The sequence below is a fragment of the Paroedura picta genome, chromosome 16 (assembly GCF_049243985.1).
Source record: "Paroedura picta isolate Pp20150507F chromosome 16, Ppicta_v3.0, whole genome shotgun sequence".
NCBI classification, from domain to species: Eukaryota; Metazoa; Chordata; class Lepidosauria; order Squamata; family Gekkonidae; genus Paroedura; species Paroedura picta.
The window spans coordinates 402,709-425,831 of NC_135384.1; the positions used below are offsets into that span (position 1 = coordinate 402,709).

General features: G+C 62.5%; 3 protein-coding genes across 4 annotated transcripts; 2 read left to right on the plus strand and 1 right to left on the minus strand.

Annotated features, from left to right (window-relative positions):
* Positions 1-43: 43 nt before the first annotated feature.
* RNF167 (ring finger protein 167) lies at positions 44-10,878 on the plus strand. The gene is made up of 10 exons (XM_077315118.1): positions 44-179; positions 733-895; positions 3,072-3,152; positions 3,365-3,487; positions 3,679-3,766; positions 3,871-3,961; positions 5,494-5,599; positions 6,257-6,350; positions 9,052-9,132; positions 9,528-10,878. The coding sequence occupies exons 2-10, from the start codon at positions 779-781 to the stop codon at positions 9,845-9,847; spliced, it is 1,101 nt and encodes a 366-aa protein (XP_077171233.1). The 5' UTR covers positions 44-179; positions 733-778; the 3' UTR covers positions 9,848-10,878.
* A 933-nt stretch (positions 10,879-11,811) lies between these two features.
* Positions 11,812-14,415, minus strand: PFN1 (profilin 1). The gene is made up of 3 exons (XM_077315122.1): positions 13,979-14,415; positions 12,794-12,986; positions 11,812-12,265 (listed from the first exon to the last, which is right to left on the minus strand). The coding sequence occupies exons 1-3, from the start codon at positions 14,108-14,110 to the stop codon at positions 12,168-12,170; spliced, it is 423 nt and encodes a 140-aa protein (XP_077171237.1). The 5' UTR covers positions 14,111-14,415; the 3' UTR covers positions 11,812-12,167.
* A 2,373-nt stretch (positions 14,416-16,788) lies between these two features.
* On the plus strand, positions 16,789-22,441 carry ENO3 (enolase 3). 2 transcript variants are annotated; one of them, XM_077315120.1, is made up of 12 exons: positions 16,789-16,811; positions 18,248-18,334; positions 18,444-18,539; positions 18,962-19,020; positions 19,679-19,748; positions 19,839-19,972; positions 20,125-20,347; positions 21,205-21,402; positions 21,592-21,793; positions 21,887-21,995; positions 22,091-22,149; positions 22,224-22,441. In XM_077315120.1, exons 2-12 carry the CDS (start codon positions 18,250-18,252, stop codon positions 22,291-22,293), a joined length of 1,305 nt encoding a protein of 434 aa, XP_077171235.1. In that variant the 5' UTR covers positions 16,789-16,811; positions 18,248-18,249; the 3' UTR covers positions 22,294-22,441. The 2 variants fall into 2 exon arrangements, with proteins under 2 accessions (XP_077171235.1, XP_077171234.1); XM_077315119.1 differs by lacking the exon at positions 16,789-16,811 and adding an exon at positions 17,795-18,088.
* Positions 22,442-23,123: the final 682 nt, after the last annotated feature.

Below are 23,123 nucleotides of genomic sequence, written 5' to 3' on the forward strand. Positions count from 1 at the left end.
GGGGAGAGGGCCGGAAGCGGAGTGAGGGGCGTCTTCTCGCGAGATCTCCCGAGCGTGCCGCGGCGCAGGCCTCGTCCACAGACCCCGCCCCCTGCCTGCCTGCCTGCCTGCCTGCCTGCCTGCTGCCTGCCTGGGCGATGCGGCGCCCCCCGAGCCCCCCCTGAGCCCCTCCCGCGCAGGTGAGCCGCGCCCCAGGAGGGAGGGAGGGAGGGAGGGCGGAGGAGAGGCCTGCCCAGCCCAGCCCGTTCGAGCCCGGCCGCCGCCTGCTGCGGGGAGGGCGACCCAAGGACCCCCTCAGCTCCCGTGCCCCCTCCCGCCCTCTGCCTTCTCCGCACAGCGGCCCTGCGGGGTAGGCTGGGGCCCCGCTTTGCCGCCAGGAACCCGCCCAGCCCGGGAGCTGTTGGGGGCCTCCGGGGGCTGCGCGTCCTGCCCCCCCTCGCGGCTCCCCTGCTGGGCTGGTGCGGGGGGGGGGGGAGGAGCCGCCCCCTCCCGGACTCGCTTTCCCGCTGGGCCGAGGGGCTCTGCCTCGGGAGTCCGGCGCTTGAGGTCCCCTTCCCTGAAAGAGGAAAGCTGGGGAAGGGCCTCTCTTTGGCCTGTGGCTCCCCGCACCTCAGGGCATCTGCAGTCGGCAGCTGGAGTTTCTGGCCTGGAAGGGGGAGTGTTTTGCCTTGTTCCCAAGACCGGACCAGCCTCCCCTGACGCTTCTGGTCTCCTCCTGTGCCTTCCATGTAGGAGCCTCCCTCGGAGGCCTCGCCCTGCAGCTGTGGTGGTGGTGGTGATGATGATGATGATGATGATGAAGAAGCCCTCTGCGGGCCCTCCTCCCGTGGCTGCTCTCGCCCAGCTGCTTTGCCTGCTCTTAGGACTCCCCGCCACAAAGGGCTACATCCACGCTGTAAGTGTTGCATTTCCTGCCTGGTGTTGCAGGCTAATCCGCTCCCGGAAAAGTCAGTGGAAAGGCCTGCGTTGTGGAGGGGAGGCCAGTCTCTGGTTGCTGAGGCTGGATTCTGGTATGCCTGAACACAGAGAGCTGCCTTCTGCAGTATCCAAGTGTTTGCTTCATGGGGGTCCGTCTTGTCTGCTCTGGCTGGCAGCTGCTCCAGGCTTTCCCGTCACCCCCACCTGCTCTTTTGAACTAGAGATGGAATCGTACAGTCAAAGAGTTGGAAGGGACCTCCTGGATCATCTGGTCCGACCCCCTGCACAATGCAGGAACTCATAACTCTCTGCCCATCCACAGTGACCCCAATTTCATGCTCAAGTGATCCCCTCCCCAAAAATCTCCAGAATTCAGCCTGGCCGATTCAGCCCGAGGCTCTGCCACTGAGCCATAACCCCTTACTTGTTTGAATATAATCTGATACGGGCAGCAGGTGGAGAGCAGCAGCCTCTAGTCTGCAGAACTGAGTGCGCTACCCCACTCCTCCACATAAAAGCCAGCTGGGTAACTAACCTTGGGCCAGTCACGGTTCTCTCAGAACTCTCTCAGCCCGACCTACTTCACAAGTTGTCTTTTGTGGGGAGAGGAAGGAAAGGTGATTCTCAACTGCTTTAAGACTTCTTTGGGTAGTAAAACAGATCCCTTTTCTTCTTTTTATGGGGGGGGGGAATCGTCCTTTAGACCACAAGGACTTGAGTGGTCAGAACCAGCGCCTTGAATTGGGCTTGGAAACAAACTGTCAGCCGATGGGTGGACAATTCAGAGCCAGTGGCAATTTCTGGGTTCTCTTCTAGGGCCGCCCAAGCGTAGAGAGCATTACAGTAGTTCAGCTGTGGAGATACACGCAGGAATTGGCATGACCAGACAGGCCGAGTCTAGAGAACCAGGCTGCTGGCAAGCCAAAGGCAGCTGTAGTAAAGGTGCTCTTGGCCACTCTGCCTCCTTGCTTTCCAAGCCCCCTCAAGCTCTTCACCTGCTCCTCAAAGTCCAGCTCCATTCCAGCCCAGACCCAGTCCCTCTAAATCCCAACCACTGTCACCATTTCCTTGTCTGGATTTGGCTTGTCCTGTCTCCTCTGCCAGGCCCCAGTTCAGAACTGAGTGGAGAGCAGCTGGTGGCTTGGATAAGGAAACACAGAGCTGAGGTGTCTTGTCCGTGCTGCGGCCGTCTCATTCCAGAACGTAGCCTGGGGGGCTTGGCCTCCTCCTCCACAGATAGGGGCTTTAGACATTAACCGGTGTCCAGGGGCTGTAATCGACTGTATCCAGATAGCCTCTTGAGAAATGGGGAGGAGGAGATTTCCCTGCCTGTTGGTGGGACAGGTGGGTAGAAGTTCCACCCCTTCCTGTCCATCATCAATCCCCTGTGTGCCTGTTGGCGGGTTGGGTTCCTCTGTGTGTTGTTGTGGGGGGAAGTGGAAGATCAACAGCAGTTCCAGGTCAACTCGGTCCTGATGAGTTTTGTGTCTCCAGAGGATTCAGCAGGAGAGAACCCGACTTGAGATGCTGGCCAGGCCTCGGAACCCACTGTGCCTGCCGGCCGGCTAAATAAGTTATTCTCTAGGGATTGGGCTTGTGTGTCGGGGGGGGGGGGGATGCTGATTGTGCTCCCTCAGGACACTTCACGCTAGTTGGATGCTGTTGCCAGAAGAGACGGAAACAGCCTCGAAGGCCACTTTCCGTGGGAAATGGGTAAATGATCCGTTGCTTCCCAGAGGAGCTCACGCTGAAAGTGAGGGAAGGAAGGCCAGTTTCCCTCTCCAAACCCAGATCCTGGCAGTGGACTCAGCGCATCCGAGAGTTAGGATCTGAAGCCTTCTAGCAGAGAAGAGGGCAGCAAAAGCTGGGGGTGGTCTCTAAAGCGTTTCCAGCCTCCTTTTCCCTCCTCTCCCTGGCAGTGAATAAAAGTCCTTGTGTTCTCCCCCATTCCCCTTTCCAGTGGGCGGGAGGGGGCTGCCTGGAGGCCGAGGGCAGAGCATGAACTGATCTTGTGTCAGCAGCTAGCAAGCCTTGCAAGGAGGCCAAAGCCCTCCAGGCAGGTGGCCGGCTAAGACTGGACTTGGGTGAGCAGAACGTTTCCCACCCCTTTTGTCAGCCGCGCATCTAAGACGGCCGTATCTCTCTCTCCACAGATGTCAGGCCACAACTCCAGCATGGATTTCTCTGACTTCCCTGCCAACTTTGGGAATCCGCTGCCACCCGAGGGACTCCTGGTGGGTACCTGAAAGTGGGAGGGGGGAGGTATGGGGGCAGCTGTGGTTGGCCCATGGAGTGGCTGCTGTCCCCCTCCCTTCCAGAGGCACCAGCACGTGCCAGCCCCCCCCCCCCCCGGTATCCTGACTCTTCTCTGGGGGGGCAGGCCTGGCCTGTGACATTCCCGTGGCCTCTTGGGCTGAATATCTCCCCTGCCTTGCCTCGCCTCCAGGGCCTTTTAGTGGAAGCCAAGCCCATCAATGCCTGTCAGCCCATTGTGGGCCCTCCAGAGGTCTCCAACATGAGTGGCTTCATTGCTCTCATCCGGAGATACGACTGTCACTTTGATACCAAGGTGGGTTGACTTAGGAGGGTAACATTTGTGCCAGGGCATGGTGAGGGCATTGGGAGCCCATGTTTGGATCAAAGGCCAGTGGGCAGCTCTGGTACACGGGCTGGACGCTGAGTCCTTCCCCCCCCCCCCCAGTGTGCTGGGTGAGTCCTGCCGATTCCCTCCCTCTCCCTAACGCTTCTCCCTTCTGGCAGGTGTATCACGCCCAGCAGGCTGGGTATGCTGCAGTCATTGTGCACAATGTTGGTTCCGATGACCTGCTTCACATGGTCTGGGATGACGGTCAGTGAGGGGGGGCTTGTTCTCCCAGGGTCCTCTGCGTGGCAGCATCCAGCTGTCCTTTCCGTGCCTTCTTGACCCGCAAACTCTCTCCTTTTTTCCTCCAGAGGAACTCCGCAAGCGCATCACTATCCCTTCTGTGTTCATTGGGGAGAGCGCAGCCAAATTCTTGCACAGTTTCTTCACCTATGAGAGAGGGTAGGAGCTGCTGCGGAAGAGGAGCGCTTGCTCGGGGGGAGGGGGGGTTGTTCCAGGCCTCCTGGGGAAGGAGATTCCAAGCACAGACTGTGTCTTGTGGATCATTTACTGACTTCGTTTATGCCACTTTTCTCCCCAGTGGGCAGCTTACATTTTCCTCCCTTTCCTCCAGTTTATCCTCACAACAACCTTGCGAGGTAGGTTGGGCTGACAGTGTGCCTGGCCCAGGGTCACCCAGCAAGCGTCCAGGGCAGGGCAGGGATTGGAACTTGGTCTCCCAGATCCTTGTATGACACTCTGGAAACTATGCCATGTTGGCTGTTCCTGTATGCTGTAGTAGCCATGTGGAAGAGTGGCCCAAGGCAGCAATTCCAGGTTTCCCCCATGTGGTGAAAGTGCTGTTCTAGTGTGGGCGGAACAAACCCCACAGTCAACTGTAGTGAAAGATATCAGATATGGGAAATTCTGGCAGCCTCAAAGCCTCTAGTGAAGAACTTCCCCAGTGGTCTTCTGCTGCCTCCCTGAAAGCTGAGGAATTGCACCTAGAAGCCAGCCAGCAGTCGGGGCTCTGATCCTCCGTCAGTGGCCTCTTCCTGCTCAGCTGTCCCAGCTCGAGGCCTGCGGGGTGGAAGGGGCCGGAACTAAGGGCCTCAAGGCTTGGTGGACCTCTACAGCCTCTCCCTTTTCAAAGTCAGCTCCCTGTTTGCAGATCTTTCCCAAAGTAGATCGGCCATTTGGATGCGAGTTATTTATTGATTTATTGGTTGTTTCCCTCCCCTGAGAGCAGTGGAAAGGAGCAAGAGTCCAGGAGGATCTTATCTTCATATTGGGGGCAGGGGAAGCGCTCTGGTGGCTCCCAAGAGCTCCTCCCCACCACAAAAGTTGTTAGTCCTGAAGGTGCTCCTGGACGCTGGCTCCTTTCTGCTCCCACAGACAGGCTTGCAGCCCCCCACCCCACCCCCCACCCCGCTGGATCTTTCCTCCTTCCTTTTCTATACAGCACCCTCTTGGCACAGCCATCTCGGGGGTGGGGGTTACAACAAAAACTTCATTAAAAATAAGCAGGTTAAAACAATTAGAATATACTGCCTGAACAGAACAGCTCTGCTCCTTCTTGGTCCAGGGGGAGAGAGGGTTCTGGAAGAGGGCCCTGTCGTTAACTGATTGGTGTCAACCAAATGCCTGGGGAAGAGCTGTCCTTTGCAGTTCCTGTAGGACCTGCAGTTCTTCCAGGAGTTCATCCCATCATGTTGGAGCCAGGACTGAAAAGGCCCTGCTCTTGGGCCAGGGATCTCCAGCCTGTTTGCAGTGGCGGAGTGGAGCGTTCTTGGGGGGGGGGTATATCTATCCTGATAGGTGGTCTGTGGGGGGAATGTGTGGGTTCCGGGGCAGGAGAGGTTTTGCTCTGGGTCTTGTGTGCAGTGGAACGGTGGACAGCTGCTGGTGAGGAAGCGGGGGGGGGGGGAGGCTCCCCCATGTGAAGCAAAGTTGGGTCATGTCTGACTGAGCCCCAACTCTGCCCCCCTCCCCAGGGCTCACATCATCTTGATCCCAGAGTACATCTTCCCGTTGGGCTACTACCTTATCCCTTTCACAGGCGTGGTGGGCATCGTGATCACAGTGATGTGCACCATCCTGGTGAGTTCTGCCCTCCCCGGGCAGGGGGTGGGGTGGGGGCCTGGCTCTGTTGCCAAGGGAGACTTGCCATGGCTGGGGTGGTGGGGGGGGGTCCTGTGGCTGGACCTTGAGGCGTCCAAAGGACAGGGACCCACCTACCAAAAGAGCTGGGCTCATTCAGCCCCTGCCAGCTTGGTCCCTCCAGAGCCCCCCCCGCCCTGCCCCAAAGGGACCCAGAAGCCTCATTGAGGTGGTGCTTCCTGGCAGCCATTCACAGACCTCTCCTTGTCTAAGATCACTTTTGACCTCCACTTTCAAGCTTTCCAAGCTGACCGCCCGTCTTGTGGCGTGGCGTTCCACAAGTCAGTGGCTTCCTTGGCTCGGCTGCCAGTGGGTGGCCCTAGTGGGTGGCCCCAGCCTCAGGTGTTCCGGGACCCACAGGGAAAGCGTCCTCGGTTGACTTCCGGAATCCCACCGGCAGCTGCATGCTGGCGAATTCCCCCCAAGGGGACACAGAAGGCAGCCCTGTCTGGGGGGGGGGGGGGACCATTTGTCTGCCAGCCGGACACCCCACATAGCTGCAAGCCTGCTGGGACCAGCGTGTCCCGGGGGTGTCGGGGCTGGGAAGGTGGCCGCAGGCTGACCCAGCCCCTCCCTCTCCCTCTCCCTGCCAAGCAGGTCGTGCGCTGCGTCCAGCACCGGAAGCGTCTGAGGAGGAGCCGCCTGTCGAAGGAGCAGCTGAAGAAGATCCCCGTCCACAAGTACAAGAAAGGTGCGAGGCGGGCAGGGGGGTTTCGGGGGAACAGGGCCAGAAGGCAGGGGCGCCAGCACCCCGTGGATGATGCTGCCAGAGAGCATGGCTGGCTGGCTGGCGGGCAGGGAGGGGGGCGCTGCCCTGTGTCCCACCTCTGCAGTTCTCCCTTTCCTCAGCAGAGGGCGCCCAAGAAGCAGCCCCCCCCCCCCAAGTTCCCTCTGAAGCCGCTTCCTTCCCGGCTAGGGTCAGGTGGGGGATAGTGGCTTCTTTGCTTTGCCTTGGTGTCACTTCTGGGTTTTTCCACTTCTCTTGTGGGGGAAGGGAGGGGGTGCTGGCCTTTTTTGTGCATTTCGGGCCTCCATCGTTTTGCCTGCCACCCCGGGAGGGAGAATGCCCTCAGACGCCTGCTAGGAGCAGCCCACCCCTCAAATCAAAGGGATGTTCCAGCAGGCAGGTGGGGAAGACAGAGACCCACACTGGGCCCTCCCCTGGCAGTTTTGCCATCGGTCATTCCAGGGGGCCCCCTCCCTGAAGCCACCTTGCCTCAGGTGAGACTTCAGCCGACAGCAGCTGCCAGACTCCCTTGGTGGCCTTTTCTCCACACCTGCCCCTGTGGGGGCCTGCCTGGCATCCAGGAGGGGATGTGGAAAAGCCCTCCAGGGAGCCCCATACAAGCCACGGGGCGGGGCTTTCTTGGTGGGAGCAACCAGCCGCCGGAACTCCCCCCTGCCTGAAAGGTGCGTGACTGGGTGGGCAGTTAAAAAACATTTTTCTTCCTGAGGATTTTGATTGCTTCTTGTTTCTACCTGTTTTTGTTTGGGGCCACGTGAGGGTCCTTCTGGGTCCTGTTGTTCCTGGGCGGCTTGGCCTCGCATTGCCTCCGCCCGCTCCCCCGCCCCTCGTTTGGAGGGGGTGGCTGCTTTGCGTCAGCTGCCTGGGGGGGCAGTTCAAGGGTGGGGGAAGGGAGGCGGGGCAAACAACTAGAGGAGGAACAGGCAGGTGGGACTTCCCTTACAGTCCCAGGTGCATCATGGGAAGGGGCTGCAGGTCTTGGATCCTTCCTGCTCGCCATGGGGCAGTTGGCCGTGCTGGGGGAGAAAAGGGCTCCTCTGGAAAGCAGATTCAAAAGAAGGCTGGACTCTGTGCTGCTGTCACTGGGGTGGGGGGTCGGGGGTGGGGGGTTGCAGTGCCTCCCCCGGATCCAGCAGCAGCAGCAGCTCTCCGAGGTCCAGGGCTGGGCTTCTCCTGGCCGGCCCTTCCCTGAATGGGGCGAGGGGGACCTTAAGCAAAGGCCCTCCTGAGCCACAACGCCTCTGGGACAGCCGTCTTTGGCTTCCATGTTGCAAACCCCTCCCCTTTCTGTGGCTGGGGATGCAAGAGAGGGCAGTCTCTTCCAAAAGCAAAATCTTCCTGGGTGGCTTGACATAGTTGTGGGGGGGGGGGGAATCCCCTCTCCCTGTCTGGTGCCTACCAAGGCCCAGCTGCAAACGCTGTGGGCAGGGGGGCCTGGCTACCCTCTGGCAGAGAACAGATTTGCAGGCAGTTTTTTGCTGTCCTCCTGAACTCCTGGCAGGGGCTGAGGGAAGGAGCCGCCGGGACCCTGTGGCCAAGAGGCCTGCCTGTCTCGCCCCAACCAGCAGGGCTTTGTTTGTGGCTGCCGCTGCCTCCCTCCCCCCCCCCCCAGCAGCGTGGCCTCTCTCGCTCTCTCTCGCCCCCAGCTGACTAAGAGTGGGGAGGAAGTGCCTGGCCCCGGAGCCGCCGCTGCCGTTTGCCTTATAAGGCCTTGCCAAGCAGCCCTCTGACCGCTTCCCTTCCCAGCCCAGGCGCTGCGAGCGAGCAAGAGAGCCCCCCCCCCCACCCCCCGCCTTCCTGTTTTTGCAGCACCGGCTGCCGCCCAGCCTGGCCGTGAGGGGGAGGCGGCCCTGCAAGCAGCTGAGTGCCTCGCTCCCCTCCTCGTCCTGCCCTGGCGTTCCGCGGTGCAGAGCCTGGGCCTCCTCCAGCTGCTGCCTTTGGACAGCGAGGAGGAGGAGGGCATATTCCCCCGAGGCGCTGGATAGGCCAGGCTGTCCCCTGAGTGGCCTGGGGGGACGGGGAACTGCCACATTCCTCATGAGTCTTCAGGATGGCCCTCGGAAGTGCTGCACTGAGGTAGCCCGGTTACCTTCACAAACCGCTCCTCCTAAAGAAGAACTCTCCTTCACGTGGCTTGCAGAATGGCTGCAGTGGGAGCCTTCTTCCTGCCTCAGGCAGGCCGCTGCATGGGGCTGGGGGCTGCTACCAGGGAGGCCCCTGGGTGCACGAGGCCCTTCTCCTCCGAGCAAAGCTGCCGTGGCAGGAGTGTTGGGCACGAGGTGGTGCTGCAGACACGAGAGCCCAGCCCAGGGTCCTGAAGGGCCTTGCCCATACTTGACACCGAGCCAGTCACTGATGGGCGGCCAGCGGAGCGGCTGCACAAGGGGACTTAAGGGCTTGCTCTACCTGGCTCCCGATAAAGCTGAGCCGCCGTGTTGTGCGCCAAGCCTAGTGCTGCCAGAGGCCCCTTCTGACCCAAAGAGGCCATGCTGAAGTGGGGCATTAAGGGCATTGCACAAAATATACTTGGCTCTTGACCGGCCCCAGCGCAGTGGGGCAGGGGTTGCAACTGGCATGCATTAAAAGGGCGTGGGGGCCTGGGGCATGGCAAGGGTTTTCTGCAGCCATGCCCTCTGTCGTCTGCTAGGAGATGAGTATGACGTCTGTGCCATCTGCCTGGAGGAGTATGAAGATGGTGCCCGGCTGCGCATCCTGCCCTGTGCGCATGGTAAGGGCACCTGGGGGCGGGGGGTGGTAGATGGCAGCTAGGCAGCAAACCTTCCCCCCCCCTCCGCCCTGCAAGAGGAGTTTAGCAGGACCTGAAGTGGAGACCAGCCCAGCCCACCAGAGCCAGTGAACTGCCCCCCTTCCCAATCAGCGCTGGGGGCTGGGGCTGTAGGGGCCGTGGCCTGGCCAAAAGCCCCGCCCGACCCCTTGCATGCGACCCAAGGCAGGGTGGGTTGGTGCAGGGATTGAGTTCTGCTTCAGGGGCAGAGATGGGGTAGACGCTGGTTTTAGAGTGGGGAGGGGCTGACTTTGCAGGGGCCGTGGGAGTGGCCAGGGGGGGTCAGAAGAACTGGCCAGAAGAACTGAGCCGTCCTCCCCTGCCTCCTGTCCTCTCAGCCTATCACTGCAGGTGTGTCGACCCCTGGCTCACGCAGACCAAGAAGACCTGCCCGGTGTGCAAGCAGCGCGTTGTCCGGTCAGCTGAGGACTCCGACTCGGAGGGGGAGGACCAGCCGGCGCCCCCCAGAGAGGAGGAGGAGGAGGAAGAGGAGCGGGACTCCGAACGCACCCCCCTGCTGCGCACTTCCCCCCCTACTGCGCTGGGGCCCTCGTTCGGCAGCATCGGCCAACCCCCCGTGCGCCAAGAGGATGAGCAGGGGCCCAGATCCCACCAGGAGGATGCTCCCCACGGCCCCCCCTGGCCTCTGCAAGTCTAGCCCCCCCCAGCTGCCCTGGTCTCACACTGGTGGGGGCGGACTAGCCCCTCCTCCTGGATGCCGAGACCCTTTGCTTTTACCACTTCCGGTATATTTTAACCTTTTATCAAGGAGGGGGTAGTTTTAGGGGACTACCAGTTTCCCCTCTTGGGGAGGAAGTGAGGGGGCAGGCTGAGCTGGGGGGGGGGGGGGCTGGGGACTCTTGGGAGAGACCTGTTTTGTCCTACCTCCTTTCCTCCCCTGCCTTGTTGAGGAGGGGGGTGGACTGAGCTTAGCTGGAAAAGGAAGCAAATGGGAAGGGGCAGCCCAGATGTGGTTGTCCAGGGGGGGGTACTCTGGTCACCCCAAAGGATGCTGCTGCCTGAGGAGGTTGCCCAGAACCAGCCCTCCAGGTGCCCTTTGGCTGCCAGCCAGGCGTTTGGATTTTCAGCACTGCCTGTGCACTTTTGCCACCCGCCTTGTCCTCAGAGGAGTCCGGCCGGTCTCCGGCCCTTCCGCTAGTAAGCCCAGCTGCACTGACACACGCCCTCCCTGCCTGGCTCCCCACCGTAGCAGCAAGCGGGCAGGGTAACCTCAAGAGCTCTGGGGGGAGGGGTTGGCTGGGAAGCAGGGGGGCAATCCTCATGGCTTGCCTCCCCCTAATGTTTGAGAGGCCATTTTTAGCCCTCTGCCGAGCTGGATTTCCACTGCCCGTCTCTCTTCCACTTGAGACTTGGCTCCTCTGTGGGACTGGTGGGGTCGATGTCTTGAGCCCCCCCCACCACCCCCCATGGGACCACGGAGGGCTGCCTCCTGTGCTGGAGCCGTCCTCGCTTCACCACCTACTGGACGCCCCGGGGCGGGGAAGGGAATGGAGGTAGCATTTTTACTGTTGTTCCTTTGATGTTTGGCTGTGTGGGTCTCTTGCCAAGCAGCAGTTTGGGGAGAGGGGCCTGGGGTCCTCCCAGAGCTTTTGTATGTACACTTTTTCCTGCAGGAAGATGACCCTGCTGCAGCCCACCCTGTAACCTATTAAAAGGGAGTTGGTTTAACAGGATGGGCTTGGCTGGTCATTCCTTAGGTGATTTCTGCTGGGGAGGGGCTTGCAAGCCGAGGTGGCCGGGCGCTTTTTGTGAGGCACGTATGCACCCACCCAGGCTAGAGATTCCCCACCACCATCGCAATGAGGTCTGGCTCTAGAAACAATCTAAGTGGGGACCTATTTCCCGGCCAGAAAGAGACAAGGGCATTGTGACCTTTAAGCTGTCCAGGATGGAGCAGTGCTGACTCAGCCTGTCTATTTACCTGCAGGGAGGGGCCCACCTTTTGGACTTTGGGCAGGTGAAGGACCCTCCCAGTTAGAGAGGCACCACCCTCATGTGGCCCCAGCCAGCCAGGGAGCAACCCTTCCCCCTCCCTGGCCATTTCTGGTGGCTGGGGAAGCCTCTCTCCTGGATGCTTTGGGCTGATGCTGCATTGAGGCGGGGGTGGGACTGTGGCTTTCCCAACTCCAGGATTCTAGTCTGCAGACACAAGGCACCGTCTTCCCTCCCTGCCTGCCACTGGCCTAGACCAGAGGGGCTGTCCCTCTCCACCAGGGCTATGGTGGGCCAAAGTGTCTGGGGGGGGGGGATACAGCCGCTGTGGTGCCACCCAAGGGAGAAACGCACCCCGAGACCTGCTCCTGTGGCTCGCAGGGAGCTGTCTCTGCCCGTGGCCCATTGTTCTGAGGAACAAGCACGCTTTGTGTGGCCCCTTTGCTTAATGATGGTTCCGCCCCAGAGAGATGAGAAAGAGGAACTCAAATATTTGCATCAGTAGGGGGAGCCTTGCTTGCTTGGGCAGGCCCCATCTGCTTCTCCTGCCCCACACATGGAGCCTGGGGGACCAGTCCTTGTCCATGCGGAAGGAAGGAAGGAGAGGCCACATGGGCCAGTGTGTGCCAGGAAGCCAGCAACCCCCCCCCTTGTCCCAAGGATGAACACTTTAGAATTCGATTTATTTTTATTTTTCTTGTTCCAATATAGTTTTCTTAACCAAAAAACTACACCTTGTAATAACCAGAAAATTTGGCAGCAATAAGGATTTGTGATAGAAAAAATGGCGAAGAGAAAAGGGGGGTGTGGGGGTGCCAGGGGCGGGGTTAGGAACAAACCATAGAAATGGGGTGGGGGGGAGGAGAGGCAAGGCGTGGGGCGGAGGGCTGGAATATACGGCGCTGCGGCCCCGGGGTCGATCCCACGATGGCAAGGCTGCTGGCCCTGGACAGTCGCCGCCTCCTTGGACATCCTTAAACCGTTCCATCAGTAGTACCACGGGCGGGGCCACGCAGGAAGGCACGTCAATACTGGGACCTCCTCAAGTGGCTGGCCATCTCAAAGCACTTCTTGTTGACACAGCCGCCGTGGACGCCTTCCTTCCCCATCACGAGGACTATCGCTGCAGGGGCGAGGCAGAGGGGCTTCAGCGGCACGGCCCAGGGGAGGCGGCCTGCTCCTGGCACAGGAGGGGCCTCGAGGTGCCTCGCAAGGAGGCCAGCAGGCACCCGCCTTGGAAGCAACTGGCAGGAAGGGCCTTGAAAGCAGCAGCATTCTGGTGCTTCTAACCGGAAGTCTACAACCCCCCCCCCAATACATCACAGCAGGTACAAGGACCAGAACGGGCAGGGTGGCATTCCGCTTGGGCGAGCGACCCAGGGGTGAGAACTGAGAAAGGAAGGCCTAGAAGGGAGCCCCCAAACTGCTCAGCCCTGGTGGGGATGGAGGGCAAACTGCTCACCTGGGAGACAAGCCCTCCAAGGCCCCCCCCCATTCCTATTTGGCAAGACATAGGCTGGATTAGGCCACAGCTGTTTGTTTCCCCGCCCCCCTCCGAAATGGGCCCCTGCACAGCTGTCGGGCAAAGGAATGTCGGGAAGGGGCAGACAGCTGCAAGGAAGGCGTGGGGTGGGGGAGGGGGGGCACTCACTCTTGCTGGTCATGGCGGCTGTGATGTTGAAGGTGGGGGCGCCCCCCGTGCTCTTGGTCCGCAGGTCCATGGTGCACTCCCCGTCCGTGTGCAAGCTGTCCCGGATGACGGAGCACTTCTGCCCCCCCAGCGTCAGCCCGTTCACGAACAGGTTGTCTCTGTCCTTTCCCACCAGGATGTTCACCTCTGCCGGCTGCAGGGACAGCAGGTCAGAGCCAAGACATTGGAGGGGGGGGGGGGTGACTTGCAAGGCTTCCCTGCCCCGCAGCCGGCCCCAAAAGCTCAGCCAAAGCGGTGGGGGTGGAGGCCCCCTGGGTGGGCAAGAAAGAGGCAGCGCAGGACCCCCTCCTTCAACTAGCCACCCCCCTCGGCAGCAAGAGCGCAGGACGAGCTGGTACTGCCCCCCCCCCGGCCTGGCAAGGGGGCTCGGGCGCCAAGGCACGTGCTGGGAAGGCCAGACCCCCGACCGGCAGCCAAGGGAAGGGCCTGGACCCCCTCCTGCCCCACCCTGGAGAACCGGGCGGGGGGGAGGGGCGCCCAGCCCTTCCGCCGTCCCTTCCTGCCGCCCACCGCGCCGGCCCTCCCCCTCCGCCCACGCGGCCCTCCCGCGGCACGTGGGCCGGCCCGACCCCCCCACCCCACCCCCGCCAGGGGCGTCGCCCAGGCCGGTGGCGGCATTTCCTGCTGCGGCCCAAGAGGGCCCTCGTGGGCAGGCAGGGCCGGGTTGGGCCGGGCCGGCGCCGAGCCCCGCGCGCGGGTTGCACATTAACCCGGCCCAGGCGGAGGAAGCAGGAACCGGCGCGCCGAGGGGCCTCCGCGGAAGCAGCAGAGGGAGGCGGCCAACGGGATCCTCCGGGCCCGGCCGAGACGTGGCACCGGGGCGGGCGGGCGAGGCCAGGCCCTGGGCGCCCCGCGGGGGACTTCCGGCTCTGGCGCGGCGCCAGAGGGCCGTGGGTTCGAGATCCGCGCCGAGGGAGGGAGGGAGGGCGGGCGGAGGAGGCCGGGCCCACGGGCGCTTGACTCACTTCCTCCGGCGGGCAGGCAAGCAGGCCGCGCCGAGCCCAGCCCAGCCCAGCCCAGCCCGCCGTTGCACGCCCCCCCTCTCGCCCGCCCGGCAGAGGAAGTGGCGGCTCCGCCGGCACAAAGCGCGCCCCTCCCTTCCCTTCCCGCGTGCGGGGGGCTCACCGTGATGCCGGCGAAGGTCTTGCCCGGGGCGGCGGCCCAGACGGACGGCACGTCCTTGTAGCCCACGATGGCGGCGTCCTGGCAGGTGCCGTCGGCCATCAGGCTGTCGATGTAGCAACTCCAGCCGCTCATCGCTGCTGCTGCTGCTGCTCGGGCTGCTGCTGCTGCTGGGCGCTGGGCGCGGGCCGGCAGGCGGAGGGAGGGGAGGAGGGCGGAGGGAGGGAGCTCTGCCCCGCGGAGGCTGCGGGCGGGCGGGCGGGCGGCGTCGGGCCGGGCCGGGCTGCTCCTTCCTGGGCACGCGCCACGAGCGACTCCGGGCTGGGCGGGCGGGGCGGCCAAGAAGAAGGCGAGCGGGCGCCGGACGCAGAGGCAGCAATCGCAGGGCGGGGCTCCGCTCGCGCACGCGCCCTCCACGCCCCCGCCCGCCCGCCGCCAGGGGGCGCGCCCAGCCTCCGCCCCGAGGGGGGCCGGGATGCCCCCTCCCGCTCCCTTTGTGCGACGCAAGAGCGGGCGGCGCGCCTGACCCCGCGATCCCTCCGCAGGAGCCGGGACTACTTCCCCCCCACACCACGGGTCCCGGGCAAGGCTTCCTCAGGCCGCCCTTCGGCGCATGCTCAGAGGCGCCACGGAAGCCTGCCAGCCCGCCCACCCGCCGGAGTCTGCACGTGCTCAGAGGGCTCGTGGGCCGCGCGGACGGTCGCCCTGGCCAAGCTGGCCGGGCCAGGTCTTGCCCTGCTCTCGGACCCCGGAGGCGAGCTCCGCCCTGACACCCTGCAGGCAGGCGGCCCAAGAGGCGTCTGAGCTCGGCCCCCGGATGGGAGAGCAGTGCCTCTGAGCGCGTGCAGAAGGCGGGCCGAGCGCTTCCCCCTCCCGCTAGTGGCGAATGGCCTGGATGGGGGGGGGGGCGAGGGCCCACCCGACTGGGACTGGCAGCCTCCCCGCGCCCACCTGCCTGCCAAGCAGGGGCGCTTCCGCGGATCCGCAGCTGCAGACGCCTGCCAGTCGGCTTAGACCTTCATGGCCCCAGAATACCACTTGGTTGGCCTTAAAGGTGCCCTCTGAGACCCCCACCCTCCCTCACAAGGAAGCCCTCTCCCAGTCCAGCAAGCCTGCCTTCCCTCCTGCCCCGATGGAATGGGGCATCGTAGGGCCTGGCCCTTGACCCAGGGAACATGACTTCCCCGGTGGGCCCCAAATTTGAAACTCCGCTTCACCCCCTGTCACCTCGTCTGCTGTGGACCTGGGGAAGCTGAGGCCAGCTCCACGCAAGTGCTAAGACCTGGGTTCAAATCCCCACCTGACTGTGGAGGACAGCAAAGTGAGCTGGCTGCACTAGTCCATCCTGTCCATCCTCATAGGGCTGTTGTGAGGAGAGCAGGAGAACTGTGCCTGCCGCCTTGGCCTCCTTGTGTGCCTGGCATGAGCATGGGGCTCCATGCACCAGACCCTCTGAATTCAGTTCCTGGTGCTTGGCAAAATGGCTGCCAGCTCCCCCCTTTGGTCCTCAGTCTCCTGAAGCTGTGGGGGCAACAGTTCCTGGCAGGGGGCGAGCCACAAAGGAGGAAGGACTGCCTGGCTGCTGTTCCTCCCGAAGACTGGCTCCTGGGGGAGGGGGGTAGCTGCTGACCTTCTCCCCCAGCCCCTCCCTCCAGACCCTCACGTGGGCTGCCCACCCCTTCCCTCTCCTCCTGTGGTGCCCCGATGTTCAGCTCCTGCAGTGGGTCAGGAATGCTGGGCAAGATTCCCCCTCCCCCCAGCAGTCTACCAACCCCCTGCTGAGCAGGGCAGCAGGGAAGCCCCCTTGATTTGTGGCAGGAAGAGGGGGGCCCCTTGCTGGATTGGACCCAAGTGCCACAGCTGCTGGCCTGGCAGGGCAGAACTCCCCTCCCGTGCCAAGAGAGCAGAGAAGGGCAGGCTGGCTGCCACGCCCGGGCAGGACGTGGGCTGAGGCTGAACCAGCCACGCGAGAAAGGAGGGACTTGAGATGTCAGCCAGACAGAGGGCTGCACTCCAGCTGGGTCCTCTGGGCAGACCTACACTTCTGCCGCCCAGAGTGCCAACTAAAGTGCCAACTATCCAGCACTCAAAGGGAGGGGGGGCATAGTCGTGCCAGGAATTTAGCCTGCAGGGAGGGGGTCACAACTGGTGAGCTTCACTGTCCCTTCAAGAGAGGGAATGAGCAATTAGTTACAGAGGGGCTTGCCTGGAAGAGAGGAGGGTCTTTCCACTCGGGCATGCTAGGGTGGCCAGCTTCCACCTGGGGTCTGGAGGTCTCCCAGGACTGCAGGGGTCGCCAAATAAGAGTTCCTCTGGAGAAAATGGTCCCACTCAGGAATGGATGCTCTATACTGCAGTGGCCAAACGGTGTGGCTCTCCGGACGTCTGTGGACTACAATTCCCATGACTACAATTCCCATGTTGGCAAGGACTCATGGGAGTTGTAGTCCACAGACGTCTGGAGGGCCACACAGTTTGGCCGCCCCTGCACGGGGTTCTACCCCCCCCCAAGATCCCCCCTCCCCAAATTACCCTCTACCTGGCCGTGCCTTCAAATTCTAGGACTCTCCCGCCCTCAAGCTGGTCACCCTAGTATGCTGCCTGGGAAGGGTGAAGACGAACACCCCCCCCGACCTTTCCTGAGGGTGGCTGAGAATGGGGCGAGGGCTGCCTGCCAACTGGCGAGCTGTTTGTTTGGGGGGGGGGCAACTCTGATTATGAGCGTCACAATGATGTGTCTTGTTGGTGGGTGGGGCTTCATTGCCCCCCCCCGCCCACTTGGGAAGGGCACTCTGGAGGGTCAGCGTGAACAAGGCCAGCCCAGATCAGCCTGCCAGTGAGTGGGGCTGGGTCTCTGGGGGGGGGGCGCATAGGAGAGGCAAATCTGGCCCTGGAGCAGCCCTGGGGGGGGGGCACTTGGGAGAGGCCTGAATGTGGGAGGAGCGGTGCCCTTCGAAATCAGCCTCAGCAGCATCACCCAAGCATGGAGAGTCAGCCAGTCTGAGGCCCCACAGGCAGAAGCCTGTTCCAGGGGGGTCAGGGCAGCAACCAAGAAGGCGCTCTTGCAAGGCTGTCCTTAGTGGTTGGGGTCCCAGGATCCCTTCGATGTGCCAGCCCCAGGCCTCTCTGGCCTCAAGAGCAGGGCCGGCTTGGGGGCTCACAGCCTTGCCTGGCCTTGTGAGTTCTGCTCCCCCCACACACACTAAATTCCAACCCCAATATGCAGCTGGCAAGGCTGTCCTACCCTAAAGGGCTGTTATGAGGATTAAGAGGGGAGCGTCAGTGATGGACTTGAAAGCACGGAGGATGCATTCAGGGCAAGCAAGGGGGCAGGCCGTCCTATGGGGAGACTGGGCCCAGAGTGGCTTCGCAAACAGCCTTGGCCCCAGTGGGCTCTGGAAGACCAGAAGCAGAACAAAGGGCAGGGGGGCTGGATTCTGGGGTGCCCTAGGGGTCGGCCCCCCACTCTGCGTTGAGGGCGTTCGGATCGGTCCACTTTGGCCTCCCAGAGGGCGAGTATACCAGTCCCGTCCCGCGGAACCTCCTCCCGCTGGGGGCGCCTAATAACTGATCCTTGTGCCCCCACCCCCCACCCGGCATTAGGAGCGCTGGTTTGGGGCTGCAAAGCGGCCTAAAAGAGGAAAGCCCCCGAAGGGGGGTGCTTAGGAAGATTCCCCCTGCCCCCAAACTTCTCTCTGGGCCACTCCCGGGGTCGGCCCGGAACGAAGCGCCCAAGCCCCCCGCCTCCCTTCTCGAACCTGCAGGGGGCGCCCCGCTCGACGCCTGCCCTGCGGACCCCGGCGGCGGGTCGCTCCTGCCCGAGGGGCGCGCGGGAAGGTCGCGCGGCTCGGGTTGCGGCGTGTCCTTTCGGCCGGGCCTTGGAATGGGCCCTTTGGCCTTTCGCGCCGTCTAAATTTAGGCCAAGACGCCGGGCGGGGCGGATCGGGGCCCGCGGCCGGCTGCTGGCCCCGATCCCTTGCCAGCCCGCACGGGCGGAGGGGCTCTCCGGGAGGCGGGGCTGCCTCCGGCCCCCTCCGCCTATAAAGGCATCGGGCAGCCCCGGCAGGCACCGCCTGCAGCTCCCGCGACCGCCAGCCGCCCGCAGCCCCGTCGGTGAGTGCCCGCCCTGCTGGTGCAGCTCTTGCTGCTCTTGCTGCTGCAGCCCCGACCCCCGGGGTGGGATCCGGAGGGGGAGCGAGCTTGCGGATCCGTGCCGCGCTCGCCAGGCCCTTCCCGACGGCTGTGTTTCCCTCCCCCCCCCCCTCCCCGCAGCCATGTCTATCCAGAAGATCCACGCCCGGGAAATCCTCGACTCCCGAGGAAACCCGACGGTGGAGGTCGACTTGCACACCGCTAAGGGTGAGCGCGCGGCGAGGGCGGCTCCGGGGGTGGGTGGGCGAGGGGCGTTGGCGGACAAGGACGGCCGCTGACCCCCTCCCTCCCTCCCTGCCTGCCTGCCTCCCTGCAGGGCGCTTCCGGGCGGCGGTGCCCAGCGGCGCCTCCACCGGCATCTACGAGGCCCTGGAGCTGCGCGACGGGGACAAGTCCCGGTACCTGGGCAAAGGTGAGAGGGGGAAGCGGGGTCAGGCGGGCCTTGGCGTGGGCGCCCACGGGAAGGTCAAGACGGGGCCGGCCACCCTCAGGAGAGCACCAAGCCCGAGGAACCAAAAGGGAGTCCCGGCAAGACCTGCAGAGGCTGAGGAGGAAGCAGAAGGGGGGACCACCATGCCCGCACCCACCATTTGGGGAGAGGCTATTGTTGCCCCTGCAGCTCCTCCGTGGCCCCCACCTGGATGCTGGTGCCCCTTTCCCTTGACACCCCCCCCACTTGTCTCTCAGCCACTTTAACTTCACTCCCCCCCCCCATTCTGCCTTTCTTCTTCGATGGGCCCAGAATAGAATTTGGCCCCCAGCTGCAGTGGGGTGTGTGTGTGTGTGTGCGTGTGCGCCTTGTGCTGCTGCCTCATTTCTCTGCCCACCCTGCAGGGGTATTGAAAGCGGTGGAACACATCAACAAGACCCTGGCCCCTGCTGTGCTTGAGAAGGTGAGAGGGGGGGGGGGTTTCTATCCCAGACTTTGTGCTTGGCAGGAGCTCACTGGAGACCCCTTTTCTCCACCCTAGTCCCAGGATCCGCTGGGCTCTTTCCCAGGACACCCCAGCAGTGGGAGGGGGAGGGTTTGGCGGAGTTCAGGCTAGACAGTCCTGGGGCTGGGGTGGAGACAGCAAGGGACCAAGACGCAGGGGGGAGAATTGCCTAGATGGAACTACCCCAGTTTCATCCACAGTGGTTGCACTAGACACATCTCTGCTTTTCCCCCCATCTGTGGGTTGTGCAGGAAACCCACTCTGCACATGCTCAGAGACCTTGTCATTTGGCCACAGCTGGCATGCTGCCCAAGTTATATCGCTCTGGGAGCTGGGACAAGGTAGCCGTGGGGCTGTAGAAATTCTCCCAGCCAGGCCCTTCCTTTCTGTGTCCTGAGCCATTCAGAAGGGAAAGGATTCTGTGGTTGAACCTTGGCCAGTTAAGGGGGGGCCGCCGTGTCCCCAAGGCCTAAGGACCATGTTCCTGAATGCCTCCACAGAGAGCGTGCGGAGGGGGGGGGTGCGCGTGGAGTCTCTGGCTGTCTCTGGGTCAGCCTTCCTCAGAAATTAAGCCCCTGCCCTCTGTCTCCCTCCCCAAATTTCACACGAACAACAGAAGCTTAGTGTGGTGGAGCAAGAGAAGATTGACAAACTGATGATCGATCTGGACGGCACGGAGAACAAATGTGAGTCTGGACTCGTGAGCCCCCCTCCCCTGTTTGCCCTCTGCACTGCAGGGGGGCTGACCTGTCACCCTGCTTCCTTCCTGCCCACAGCCAAGTTTGGAGCCAATGCAATCCTGGGGGTCTCGCTGGCCGTCTGCAAGGCCGGTGCGGCTGAGAAAGGGGTCCCCCTCTACCGCCACATCGCAGACCTGGCCGGCAACGCAGAAATCATCCTTCCTGTCCCCGTGAGTGACCCAGGGGGAGGGGGCAAAGGCAAGAGCAGCAGGCAGGTCAAGGAAGGGGGGCAGGCTGGCCCCAAGAAACCTACTCGACCAGGAAGGGGCTGACCCGGAGCCAGAACCGCCGGGGTCTGATCTCCCTCCTCCGGCACCGCCAGGCGTTCAACGTGATCAATGGTGGCTCACACGCCGGGAACAAGTTGGCCATGCAGGAGTTCATGATCCTCCCCGTTGGGGCCAGCAATTTCAAGGAGGCCATGAGGATCGGGGCCGAAGTCTACCACAACCTGAAGGCGGTCATCAAGGCCAAGTACGGCAAGGATGCCACCAACGTGGGTGACGAGGGGGGCTTTGCTCCCAACATCTTGGAGAACAACGAAGGTAGGGTGGGAGCCTTCCTGGACGCCCGCCCCCTGCTTTTAGCTGCTCGGTCTCCCGTTTCAGAGCGACCTCCTCGTCCACCCGAGACCTTTAAATGCTGGGGCCAGAATTAGCTCAGAGGCTGTAACTAGAACCCTGCAGAAAGGGCATGTGGCCTGCTGCCCCCCCCCCCCCGCAACTGGCAGAGGCTTTGCAGGAGGGGCCCTAGAAGTGCCACTCCACCGAGAGCACGACAGGTGGCAAGACGGGCAGGCAGGACTGTGTGCTGCCTGGACGCTGCGCAGACACAGCTCCCCATGCCCCGTGGAACTTGATGGTCATCCCTCAGTGTGGCCTACCCCACAAGTTTGTTGTTAAACTGGGGAAAGGGCCACATCCACCAGCATGAGCCACGAGAAGGAAAATGGGATGGATAGTTTTAAGACCTGCCTGTAAGGGCCAAGGTGGCAAATAACGCCCCCTTGCTAGAAACCCAGAAAAGGGCCTCGGCTCTTCCAGCCCGCTTGCCTGTCCCAGGACGGGATACCACCCAAACTGCCACGCCCCAGTCCTGCAGAGGTCTCAACAGAAGCCGTGTTTGGTCTACCCGAGGGAAGCCCTCTCCCAGGAGAGGTTCCTGGCCGCTGTCCCCAGCCCTTGACCTTCCCACACGTTGATCACGGAGGGAGGCCCTGCTGGAGTCCAGGCGGTCACCTTGAAGCTCAGCTGGATTTTAGGGGGGGGGGGGGGAACGCTTCCCTGCAGGCCGGAAAAGTTTGCTCACTGGGTGGGACTGGAACATGAATCCAGCTGAGCTGTGCTGGGGAGGGGCCTTAGATTTGGGGGTGCCGCTCACGGTTCCCCGTTTTTACCCCCAGCCCTGGAGCTCCTGAAGTCTGCCATCGAGAAGGCCGGCTATCCGGACAAGGTGGTGATTGGCATGGATGTGGCGGCCTCCGAATTCTACCGCAACGGCAAATATGACCTGGACTTTAAGTCCCCTGATGACCCCAGCCGATACATCACGGGCGAGAAACTGGGAGAACTTTACCAGAGCTTCATCAAGAACTACCCGGGTGAGGGGGAAGGCAGAGCGGCACATCCCAAGGGGGGGGGGCTGCTTTGGGTCACTCAGGGGCAGGACAAGGGCCTTCTGCACAGGCTCAGGGGCACTATCCCATGAATGCTGCAGGGGAGGGGGCCGGGAGCAGGCCCTCCCCCAGCTGTGCTGTTTCTCACCCCGCTGCTGCCTCCCGTCCTCCCAGTCGTCTCCATCGAGGACCCGTTTGACCAGGACGACTGGGAGACGTGGAAGAAGTTCCTGACGCAGGTCCAGATCCAGATTGTGGGGGATGACTTGACCGTCACCAACCCCAAGCGCATCCAGAAGGCCGTGGAGCAAAAGGCATGCAACTGCCTCCTCCTCAAAGTGAACCAGATTGGCTCCGTCACAGAGTCTATCCAGGCGTGAGTAGAGGGGCTGGGGGCAGGAATCAGGGCCTGTGGCTGGCAGTCCCCCTCCCCCGGGGACTTATGCCCCCTTCTCTCCCTCCTCGGCAGCTGCAAACTGGCCCAGAGCAACGGCTGGGGGGTCATGGTGAGCCATCGGTCGGGGGAGACAGAGGACACCTTCATTGCTGACCTGGTTGTGGGGCTCTGCACAGGACAGGTGAGTGGCCAGGAGCAGGGGCAGGCAAGCTTGGGGGTGGAACTAACCCCAGCCCTTCCTCCACGCACCCTGACCGCCTCTTGGGGCTATTGCAGATCAAGACAGGAGCACCCTGCCGGTCGGAGCGGCTGTCCAAGTACAACCAGCTGATGAGGTAAGGGGGTCTGATGTGCCTGGGGACGGGGGGAGGGGCACTGGGGCTCAGCCACTGACGCTTCTCCTCTGCAGGATTGAGGAAGAGCTAGGGGACAAAGCCCACTTCGCAGGCCGCAAATTCCGGAACCCCCGCGCCAAGTAAAGGAATCTCCTACACGCTGGGCCGTCTCTAATCCCACGTGACACAGCTGTTTGGAACCCACCACCCTTCCGCATCAAGGGCTGCAAGACACTCAAGGATCCGCCCCCCTATCCTGGGGGGGCTGAATTAAAATGGCACTTGAACCCAAGCAGTCTGAATTCTCCTCTGGTCAGGGCGGGTGGGGATTTGGATTGCAAGCTGGGTCTCCCCTGTCCTAGGCTGGCTAGGGGGCTGTACCATTGTCCAAGTAACCATCCCGCAAGGGGTCAGGCCCCAGGAGGGCAAGGCAAGATCTCCCTCCGTGTTTGAATGTTTAAAGCCAAGGCTGGTGATTTTGAGCATGGCCCAAGTGAGCCCAGTGGAATCGCAAAGGAGCCCTTCTGGGTCTGCCCAGGGAGGCTCCCTCAAGAGCAGGCTTTCCTGGGCCCCTCAATGTTCTTGGTGACCCTAGGGGAGTGATTTTAAACATAATTTCAACGTTTCCTAAAGGTTTATAGGGTGGTATCACCATATATGGTCACTTTGACCTGTTTTGCCCCCTCGCAAAATGGCCAGTGCTGCGTCTGGAGGGGGTGGGGAAAGGCCCGGGCAGGTGAGTCCACAGCTCTGCTTCCCAGCCCTGCATGATGGTGTCACTTCTAGGTTTCTCGAAGCCTGGAGAATGTCTCGGGCGGGGGGGGGGGGTTCTCAAGAGTAAGAAAGTTGAGAAAGGCTGCTCTAAACCAACATCCTGTTTTTGCACACGGAGGCTGAGGCCTTCCCCTGACTGCCTCTGAATGTGGCCGTCTCCCCCCCCCCCCACACAAAAGAGGGCTTGCATGACAACCAAT

What these genes read in the sequence shown, in the direction of transcription:
- RNF167 (XM_077315118.1), top strand. Translation starts at nt 779, where the DNA reads ATGATGATGATGATGATGATGAAGAAGCCCTCTGCGGGCCCTCCTCCC. An exon ending in TGCCACCCGAGGGACTCCTG is followed by an intron (nt 3,153 to 3,364) that starts GTGGGTACCTGA and finishes CCTCGCCTCCAG; the next exon opens with GGCCTTTTAGTGGAAGCCAA. An exon ending in CGTCCACAAGTACAAGAAAG is followed by an intron (nt 6,351 to 9,051) that starts GTGCGAGGCGGG and finishes GTCGTCTGCTAG; the next exon opens with GAGATGAGTATGACGTCTGT.
- PFN1 (XM_077315122.1), bottom strand. Translation starts at nt 14,110, where the DNA reads ATGAGCGGCTGGAGTTGCTACATCGACAGCCTGATGGCCGACGGCACC. An exon ending in AGACCTTCGCCGGCATCACG is followed by an intron (nt 12,987 to 13,978) that starts GTGAGCCCCCCG and finishes CTGTCCCTGCAG; the next exon opens with CCGGCAGAGGTGAACATCCT. An exon ending in AGCCGCCATGACCAGCAAGA is followed by an intron (nt 12,266 to 12,793) that starts GTGAGTGCCCCC and finishes TCGCCCCTGCAG; the next exon opens with CGATAGTCCTCGTGATGGGG.
- ENO3 (XM_077315120.1), top strand. Translation starts at nt 18,250, where the DNA reads ATGTCTATCCAGAAGATCCACGCCCGGGAAATCCTCGACTCCCGAGGA. An exon ending in AAATCATCCTTCCTGTCCCC is followed by an intron (nt 19,973 to 20,124) that starts GTGAGTGACCCA and finishes CGGCACCGCCAG; the next exon opens with GCGTTCAACGTGATCAATGG. An exon ending in AAGTACAACCAGCTGATGAG is followed by an intron (nt 22,150 to 22,223) that starts GTAAGGGGGTCT and finishes TCTCCTCTGCAG; the next exon opens with GATTGAGGAAGAGCTAGGGG.